At 39.9% G+C, this 10,847-nt stretch overlaps 1 protein-coding gene across 1 annotated transcript; it reads left to right on the forward strand.

The window, feature by feature from the left end:
• The first annotated feature begins 107 nt into the window (after positions 1–107).
• On the forward strand, positions 108–7,764 carry pbx2 (pre-B-cell leukemia homeobox 2). The gene is made up of 8 exons (XM_032518111.1): positions 108–512; positions 1,197–1,270; positions 2,596–2,840; positions 3,570–3,760; positions 4,289–4,424; positions 4,712–4,853; positions 5,504–5,598; positions 6,986–7,764. Exons 1-8 carry the CDS (start codon positions 271–273, stop codon positions 7,061–7,063), a joined length of 1,203 nt encoding a protein of 400 aa, XP_032374002.1. The 5' UTR covers positions 108–270; the 3' UTR covers positions 7,064–7,764.
• The last annotated feature ends 3,083 nt before the right edge of the window (positions 7,765–10,847 follow it).

Consider the following 10,847-nt stretch of genomic DNA (forward strand, 5'->3'; position numbering starts at 1 on the left):
ACACACACACACACACACACACACACACACACACACTTCTGCTTTCTGATGTTTTGCTGTTGCGGTTACATTTTACCCAATAGTGTTAACTCCTCTGCTGCCTCAGAATAGCACTGACGATCACATGCTGTAGTGTGTTGACATTGCTTGTACCTTTTCCTGTCAATCGCTAGGGGACCCTGCTTTGTGCGATGCCTCGTATCAGCCTGTGTTGTTTTGTGTCTGTGAGCACAGTTGGGCAGCAGTCGTCGCCACTGTGCGTCGCTGAAGATGTTGCAGCAGCAGCCTCTGACTGGCAACGGGCCCTCCAACGGCCGGGGACTCGGCATGAGTGGTCACCCCGGGATGCATTCGCTTAACTCGGTTCATCATCCTTCCCAGCGTCGGTCTGACGGAGGGGACTCGGGCCTCGAGGGCACAGAAAACGGACATGAAAACCGCAGAGATATTGGCGACATACTGCAGCAAATAATGACCATCACCGACCAAAGTTTGGACGAGGCACAAGCAAAGTTAGTGTTAACTTTGATTGTTTTTATTTTTCAGCGCTGCTTTTTTGTTTCCGCTTTGTCGACTCCGACAAAGTTTCCTGAACTTCAATCTATTGTTTAGATTATTTAGCCAGTAGATATCTAATTTGAAAACGATATCTAACGAAAACAACTTTGCTTTTGTTATAACCTGTTCAGATTTATAGGCGGTTATGTTAGCTAATGCTAATTGTTTCTTTGCTGTCATTTACAAACACAGCTAGCTAGCTATGTCTTTTAGTAGCGATGTTCTCAAACGTAGCGTTAGCCATTGTTAGCCGTTAGCTTGCTAGGCTGCGTTAACCAAGGCTAACTAGCTAGCCAAGGCTACAATATTTAGCTAACGTTAGCGCTGATGTAAACATTAGAACTGTATTATCCTGCCCATGTTAAGGCGATATTATATGGTAAACAATGGAATATACGACCGATCATAATGGCTGCTGTATATTGATAGTTTATTAGTGTTACCTCCTTAGGCTTTAGCTCGTCAGAAGCTAACGTTTGCTAAATTAGCCATGATATAGGTAGCTAGCTAGCGAACGTAGCTTGTCACTTACTTAATTTGTGTTTTTGTTTTGGTCAATTTGCATATCGTCACTCTGCCTCTGCTTACAGTTAGCCTGTCATGCTAACGTTAGCTACGTTTTTTTTCCTTATCCACAGGAAACATGCACTCAACTGCCACCGAATGAAACCTGCATTATTCAGCGTCCTTTGCGAGATCAAGGAAAAAACCGGTAACGTTATTTAAAATAGTTTTGATGTTGTCAGTGTTAATCATCATGCATTTATTTATAAACTCGCCTGGCTGAATTTTAATGTGCAGTGCGTTATTGGCTTTTTGCAGCCCGTTACAGCTGTCTTTGAGGTCGTTTTTATTTTATAAGTATAACATAACACTCTGGACGAAGGTTCAGAGGGACTAAAACATTAATAGTATCAATAAATTGTGATGCTGAACAAAAGCAGTGTTTTTTTTCTCGAGAATTATTTTTGAAAGATTTATGAAAACTCCCCCCACACAAAACAGTATTGAAGATACACGTGACCTCAAATGAATTATACATACAATACACAGACAGTATTTCACAAAAAACAACATGAAGAAACAAGTGTAAACAAAAATGTTTATGAATATAATACAAATAAAAGTACAGCAAAAATGCAATACGCACAATATAGCCAAGCTGTACTGAGTTCGCACAAGGATGGTCCCCTGTAAACAAACTCTTTTCTTACCTACTCAGTTAAAACACACAGTGCATCCCAGCAATGTGCTGAGGTTTAGGGGACAGATGCACTTGATGCTGTATTGCTGGGCTTGTCTGAGGTGGAGGTGACAGGAGTGATTGATTCTACATGACTGGGCTATGCTGAGATGGAGGGGGAAGGTGAAACTGATGCTGCATCGCTGGGGTTGTTTGAGAGAAAGGAGACAGGAGAACTTGAAGCTGCAGGTGGCTCAGGATTTGCCAGGGTAGCTAGTTTTATAATATTTATAAAATGTAACCTAGAAAATAGAGCCTTTTTAATATAGGCTATGTTGTTGTGTGGACTTTGGGTCGCCCCTCTCATTAATGCAATAAACGATTATTTAAAATGTATCCTTTGTTAAACAAAGCAAGCTATTTTTTTAAATGCAAAAAACATTGAAAAAAAACTGCAAAGACATTGGTAGAGGTTGCAGCCATATTTGCTTTCAGTCCAGCAATATTGCCCTGCACTCTACCCTGAAAAGGATGGTCAGATGTGGGTAATACACCAATATTGTGATAACTGTAAACAGTACATGAGAGTGATGGCACATAGAGTAATGACTTGTCTACTCCAAAAACAGTCCATCTTTGTGTTCTTATTGGGTGACCTGTACCAAGACAGGAAATGCATTCATGAATTCATCAGTTGTTGGACAGGCTTCAGCTGAAGTCAATGGGAGATGGAGGAAATATTCACAGGAAAGAAGTGGGATGTGACTGTAGTGAAACACAACTTAACACAAATCCATACTGTCTTCTGTTGATATTTCACCCACAAAACCAGTTGACATTTGTCTTATTGACAGGCCTGTCAATGAGAAACGCCCAGGAGGACGAGCCTCAGGACCCTCAGCTGGTGCGATTGGACAACATGCTGTTGGCAGAGGGTGTGGCGGGGCCGGAAAAGGGTGGCGGGGCTGCTGCCGCTGTGTCTGCTGCCACCAGCTCGGGAGGGATGTCACCTGACAGCTCGCTCGAGCACTCCGACTACAAAAGCAAGTTGAGCCAGATTCGCAGTATCTACCACACTGAGCTGGAGAAGTATGAGCAGGTACCGTGTCGCAACAGGAGACGAGCGCTGACATTGCCCGTACACGCTTGCCTGTACTAAAGCTGCTCGCCAGAAGCGTAATCCATTGGCATGTTAGGTCTAGAGTTCAGCCGCAAAACTTTTCTTTGCCGGGAATACACTTCTGTCCTTATGTTGCTGATCAAAACACACCAGGTATAAGCTTCATATCTCTGTATGAGAAGGGGCATTTTAAAATTTATTAGAGTAACACATTCCAATCTACACCAAGCCCTATTGTGTGCTGTTATTCAAAGGTCCATTCAGATCCATTGGGACATCCACTATTGTAATGATACTCATCAGCAACATACAATACATTCTTCCTGCTACATAAATTAAAATCTTCAGTTTTTTAGTGGACTGTTGAGCATGCTGTAATACAAAAAGCAACCTTTCTAAGCTGCATTATGGATCATTCAATTTACCAGTGTAACACACCAGTTATGCTAAGAGTAGAGTAATTATGCTTATACATGCTCATACATGTTTACTGATAAGTAAGACTAACCTGCTAATTTTCAGGATATTTTATTGTCTAATTTCATTTTCTCCTCTACAAAAATTAAAAAACTTAATGCCATGTTGTCAAATTCAAAATAGGCTTTTGATAAATCATATCAAACTAACATGAAAACAACATAATACACATTGCTTCCTTGCTTTGCGCATGTCTGTCCTTCACTGTCCGTCGTTGTGTCGACTACCCAGGCATGCACCGAGTTCACCACCCATGTGATGAACCTGCTGAGGGAGCAGTCGCGTACACGGCCCGTGACTCCGCGGGAGATTGAGCGCATGGTCGGCATTATCCACCGCAAGTTCAGCACAATCCAGACCCAGCTGAAGCAGAGCACATGTGAGGCAGTCATGATCCTGAGGTCCCGCTTTCTTGATGCCAGGTAGGCATGTGTGGTTGTTTTCTTTTTTATGGATTACTGCACTGAAAAGTGTGAAAAGTTAACTGTAGTTAACTTGGTTTTGAACAGCTATTATTATGGTTTTAAATGAATGAATGTGAGTTACTGCAAACATCTAATAGTTATTTTGTACAACACATTTCCTAATTTGACAAATGTTTTAGTTTCAACCCCAAAAATTTAGAGTAAAAATAACTGCTCTGGGCTAATAGCAGTAATATGCAGCTATGCTAATGCCCCTTTTTCAGAATATATTTATTGCCAATTTGCACCTTTTTAATTCACTTTTCTAGGTGGAATATATTAGATTTTATGAGCATATTCTACCAACAGCATGTTTATATAACCCATAGCCATTCAGACCTGTACAGTATGTTTGTTTGCAGAACCGGGCAAAGGACCCCTAACCACATCTTAGACTATAAATATTAGCTGTGTAAAAATGTAATAACAAAGAAAAAAAATCTGTTGTTTTTTCCCCAATATTTATCTCCTTTTGTGTCTCATCAGGCGCAAAAGGCGCAACTTCAGCAAACAGGCCACAGAGGGCCTGAATGAGTATTTCTACTCCCACCTTTCCAACCCTTACCCCAGTGAAGAAGCCAAAGAGGAACTTGCCAAACAGTGTGGGATCACCGTCTCTCAGGTAAACAACTGACTGTACTTTTAGGAGCTAGCAGCAATGGAAAGGTTGAGTGTTTTTGATGTTCTAATAAGCTGTGTCTATTTGAGGTATAGCATTGGTGAACAAATAAAGTAGCAGTTCTTTTGTATTCAAGCTTAAAGAAACACAGTTTTAACTCTTGCTTAAGCATTTATGTTTGAATCTACTGTTCTGGGTTGAACAATTTAACCCTAAAATGTGCTCATTTTAATCAATTGTTTGAAAGAGTGCTCACTGACCTTTTTAGTCTTTCTTTTCTTTACTACCAGGTCTCTAACTGGTTTGGCAACAAGAGAATCCGCTACAAGAAAAACATTGGCAAGTTCCAAGAGGAGGCCAACCTTTATGCCATGAAGACAGCCTTAGGGGGCACACAGGACAACGACTCCCCACACACTCCCAACTCCACAGGTACCAAAACACACGCGAAGCTACAGTACGCAAACTTGCCTTGAGGCAGTTCCGCCCTTCTTTGTCTCTGACCTTGTCAATCATGTGGGTAACCTGAACACAATGTATAACCTGAAGCTCAGGAAATTGAAAATGTTTGGCGCTGTCAGGCATTGAAGAAATGCATATTCAACAGACATTTTGCAGTCATAACAGTAATGCCAGTTTTGGTGTCTGTTTCGGAACTGTTGTGCTGCGCAATTATCTGCTTTAGATTCTATCTTTTAAAAAAAAAACTTGTCCTGTCTGCTGCTGACTTGGATTGGTTGAAGGAGCATATGTGTACAGTATATGTATGAATTTTTATATATATATATATATATATATATATATATATATATATATATATATGTATGAATCAAAATGTGACAGAAGGGGCAGTAAGATACTGTGCACAGGTCACAAATGGAGGCTTGACATAGTAGAGAGCATTTTATCTCAAGTTTTTGCACATTGTAGGACATCCTTATTTCACATTTAAAGGCAATATAATACACAATATATAATTCTGTTATACCATTAATAGCATATTCATAGTATTGCACCCGAGACTGCTACAACAACACTGAACTTGTTACGGAAGTTGCTCTCTTGTTTTTGTCTTTCTTTAGGATCTGGGTCCTTCTCTCTGGCCGGGTCAGCTGACCTGTTCCTCGGGGTTCCTCCTGTGAACGGCGAGCAGTCTGCTTACCAAATGGGAGTGCAGGTACAACACTCGTACTCACACACCCATTTAAAGGATAAGGATCATTTAAATGGGTGACCTTGTATGTGTTTCTTTCTGTCAACCTGCCACATGAAACATCAAAACCAACAATGAATTACTAACACGTTCATTCATATATATATATATATATATATCTTATTCCTGTGTGTCATAGAGCTGCATTGTTGTCCAAAAACACATCAATGAGCCACACTGTTGCACTGGATGACATGTTCATGTCTTCATAATTTTAAACACACACATTGAGAGACTGACCACATTGTTGGTTTTAACTCAACGTGTACCTCCAAAATTTGTAACTTTGCATCAAGGCGACACAGACTGCAAGGACTGTGAATGGTCAACTCGTCCTGTGTGTCGATAGTCTGTGTTTTAAGCAGCCTACTGTGGGGAGAAGCAACATGCTAGTTCACTGACAAAAGCTTCACAAATGAACTCAAGACATATTTTGGTTACAGTGACGGGGTTATATGTTTGTAAAGTGTCTATATGTCATTAAGTTTTGAAATTAGCACTTTGCCAGCAAGCAGTACTTTGTGGGCAGTTGTGCTAAAGTTTGCTTGCTAACGTAACATAAACTTGCTGGCAGACACCTCGCAGTGAGTACCGTTTTGGAGGCGACACATACGACACACAGTAGCGTTATGGCTAGGGGTGTGCAAAAAAATCTTCTTATTGGAATCGTGATTCAAGCTCTACTGATTCAAAATCGATTCATAGAATTCCAAAAAATTGATTCATATTTTATTGTTTTTTGTATGTCTACTGCAATCACATGATCGACAGATACTCTAGTTAGGGCAATGAAATGCACCGCAATGCAAAGCAGCCCCCACCGCAGTACTCCAAAAGGGTCACGTCATGTAGGAGCGTCAGCATAGCCACGGCGTGGAGTTGACAAAGAAGCATAAAACAGCCTTTATGCTTTCAATACAACTTTAGAAACAGCTCCGATTAGTGTAGCCTAATGTTTTATTTGCAACTGTGTAGAAATACCAGGTTCAAGTACAATTAATAGGCATGAATGTTGGTTTTAAAATGCAAATAACGTTTTGAGTGACGTATACAGCCTTCGTTTTATTGTGATGAATTTTCTCTAACTCAAATGAGTTTCAAGCCTTTTGGAATTTATTTTCACACATGAACCGTGACAGTAGCTCCTCAGAAAATATGAAATCAATCCAAACCATCTTGAGATTGTGTAGAAGAAGACTTGTCAGTAATGTTAAGTATGAACCTTTTGTTGGTTGAGGTGCCAAAAACATAAACATAAATGAAACAAGGACAAAAGTTTCACCGCTGACATAAGTGCCAGGTTGTCCTCTAACACATTGTTTGCTTCTTTACTTTTCTCTCGATGTCTCAGGCTAACGGGAACTGGCATGGCCGAAACTCGCCCCCGTCCGGCGCCTCGCCCCACAGCGACTCAGAAAACTCTGACTGATGGCCCTGCCCACTGGCACAGAACGACAGCGACGGAAAGATTGATGACGGAAAAGACAGACAGAATGATATCACACTTCCCACGTGGCTGCAGTTGTTTTTGTATGTTGTTTGTTGGGTTTGATTATTTTAAATGTACATTGTATTTTATTTTTTTTCTCTTACTGCTCAGCGCGGGTCATTATTATGTTTGATTAGCTGAGTGCACGGATGGTAGAGTGAAAATGTGTGTGTGTGTGTGTGTGTGTGTGTGTGTGTTGTGTGCATGCATGTGTGGTTTTATTATGGTTGTAGGGTTTGTTTTCCACTATTTTTGACATGTTACTGAGGTTTGTGGTTGGGAATGAGAGGGTGGGGACAGCATTATCATTGTTTTTAGCACACTATATCATTATTAATATTATTGCTGTTTTATAATTAGTGCTACAACTATTTTAATTTTAACAGCTCAGAAAGAGGATGCATTTAGTGAATGAGAGGACAATAGAGAAATATCCAAAGATTTTGTGCGTTTGTTTCTCTGTTTTGTTTGTTTTTTGTTTTCTACCGGGCTTACGTGTCCCTGTAAAATGATTGAGGCGTGTGTGAGTCCATATCAATGGTTTGAATGAGGATCAACAGTGCTGTCTTTTTTTTCTGTACAGTGAAACACCTGTATTCTCTCTACCTCTTTTACAATAAAGACTCTCTGTATTCACAACAGAATTATGTATGAGACAAGTGGTCAAACGTCCTGGACTATCTATAAGGGGCATCATTAACGCGTAGGTTCACTCACGTTACAGAAGACCCCAAATGTTACCTCCCAACTTTATTAAGTCATGCAAATAGTTTTTTTTTTTTTTACATGTTCACTTCTCTTTATCCCAATACAGTGGAGGTGAGTAGAATTTGATTTCTTATGCCCGCTGAATAAGCCACAGATCTTGTTGTGAACAGTTTTCTCTGGAAGTACCTTTTTATTTTTTTTTTATTTTTTATATTGAAGAGGTACATACAAAAAACAACTAGACGAGGTATTTTATTGTCCAATGCATTAGTGACTGAGAAATGTTGGGAATTTGCAACACAGAAGTTTGTTCTGAAGGTATGTTCTGCAATATTACCTAAGCTTCCTGCCCCGTGCCCCCTAACATGGTTGCATAGTTCTTCATTACTTTACTTTTTGTTGTATTCGTTTATTTGACAAGGGCAGTGGTCAACATAAAAAAGAACTGTAAGTGAGCCAAAAAATGCCTAATGACTAATATCAATTGATATAATAAACAATGTATATTATAAACAACATAATAAACAACATATTAAATATTCACAAAGTTATAATACACACCAGTTATATGCAGTTCAAACTTTATAGAAAGATGAAGGTTGTTGTGCAGTATAGATGGAGTACTTTCTCTTAGAATTTAGATGTTTTTTTTGTGGTTTGTGGAGTTAAATATTGTAGCATCCATGTATCCCATCTATAATTCAATCAAGGCTGTAAATGAATCTACATCTGTAGAGGACCCCTAAGGGCCCTTGGGTTAAAACCACTTGTTCAAAATGCTGCCACGTGTGCGTCGCCACAGTCTTTCATCTTTCCCACGGTTAGCATCAAAGATTTTTCCATGAGCAAATGTCCGTGGTGCTAAATGGCGCGCCAGCACGAGACAGCTGGCCAAATGGCACGCGTGGTCTATTGTGACATGGAGGTGTGAAGGCAAAATGTTAACCACTGTTACACCTTCACTCTACGGACTGACTAACAAATGCAAAGGCGTCAAGTGTGAACAGCAACACTGGGTCAGCACTCGCCGTAAGTGAGCGCGCAGTTCATAGTAAGGAATAAGGAGACAGAAAGAGAGGCGCAATGAACAGAAAGTCATGTTGGTGAGCCACGTTGATTGCATTATTTTAACGAAATAATATGTAGGCCATAATGTCTCCATTTGGCACCAGAAATAATATCATGGACAAAAGAAGTCCAGGTTTTGGTTCATTAATAAACAAGCAGAACCGGTGGATAGTGGAAGTGCCAACTCCTTCAGTGACAAATGGTACAGATGATACTGCATACAGGCCGCTGGGTTTCCTGGTTGTTTATATCCAGACCATCCTGACATATCCTGGTGCTGTCTGGACCGTGGACTCATTCATCCTCTGGGTGGAATGCCAACGCTAACATGAAGTGCTGGGGAGCCCTCCCCCCCCCCCCCCCCCCCCCCCCCCCCCCCCCCCCTCTGACATCTCTCCATTTACTGCATGTGTAGGTACTGAGCTATTTAAAGGAAAATACTTACTGGGTAAATTTAAGGGACAGATATGGGGAAGAAAGTACATGGAAAGAAGACAAGATGTTAAAGTATAAGGGGGTAACAACTTCATGTTTATTTGGAAAAAACATAAATAGGGTGTGGATTATGTGTCACTAGGCAACAGGCTTTACAGCCATCACAGCTGTAGCTATAAAATAACAATGTACAAGTGTTTATGTGTTTAATTCAGGCCTGTGTGTAATAACAACACAGTGAAAACTTTGTTCCCATTGTTTCCCTTGCAGGATTGATAAAGTATACATTATTATTATTATTATTATTATTATTATTGGTATGACTTGACAAACCGTGTAACAAACACGTGAACAAAGTTTTGACATGGCTCCTGTGGGCCTGGTCGCAACGTTTATAAAATGTATGTTGCCTTTGCACAAGCACATGACTACACTTCATTGTCCAACCCTATGACGTATTAGGATACTCATATGTCATATCCTAAGAAAACTGCAAATCACGTTGAAATACAATATGTATATAATAGGGAATAACATTTCCTATTCTGTATTGTTTATGATGTAGCCTATTAATTATTGCATTGTCCCATTATAAAGAGAGTTCTAAGGACCTCGGGAAGAATAGCTCTGCAATGCAGGAACTAATGAGGATCCTAAATAAACAAACAAGCATTACAATATATTTTTTTTATTGTTGCAGGAAATAACCGGGGAAACTCAAATTACTATGGATATTAATCTTTTTAAATTTACCTTTTTTGTGTATGATAAGATTTGCAAATTTGTCATTTTCGACTTGTGTGTACCATTTTTTGCATTGAAAAATGCCATGCTGAAATTCTCATATAAATCACTGGCATATTGGGGAACATATAGGTGAGTTTAGTTACCAGCTTTTCTACATGAAGCACCATTGATTACATGCCAAAACCAATGTTAACTTAAATGTTCTATATTTAGTCCAAAATCTTAAATTCTTGCATGATGGTGAGATCGAAGCCTCAGATCAGTAACTTGTAAAACAAGTCAGTTTAATTAGATTGAAATTACTGCAAATTAAAATGATCAATTATTAATCAGTTAATTAAATGGTGGGATCGAGGATCTGAGGGGAGGGATTAGGTGGTTGCTGGGGGCTGGGGGAGGTGGATGCGACTGTAAAATTGGGTCGGGTGGTAGGAGGAGTCTGGGTAAGTGGCCAGGAGAAGGTAAAAGAAGCAGCCTGGGTCAAAGGCCACTTTGCCTGCTCAGTGGCTGGATAAAGACAGACCCACTAGACCACTAGCTACAATGGAACTGTTACACGAAACAAAAGATGCAACAAATGAAAAAAAGGTAAAAAGAAATGTCAACGCATTGTTTAAATTGTGTTCATATACCCTTTGTATAACAACTGCTATGTTGATTCTTCCACACAGATAATACGTTGGTTGAAACTACAGAAGAAGAACTAGATTTGTGTTGTTGTGAAGTTAAATCAAATCGGCCACTACTGTACATTTGGGTCATCCCC

The sequence above is a fragment of the Etheostoma spectabile genome, chromosome 6 (assembly GCF_008692095.1).
Source record: "Etheostoma spectabile isolate EspeVRDwgs_2016 chromosome 6, UIUC_Espe_1.0, whole genome shotgun sequence".
Lineage (NCBI taxonomy): Eukaryota > Metazoa > Chordata > Actinopteri > Perciformes > Percidae > Etheostoma > Etheostoma spectabile.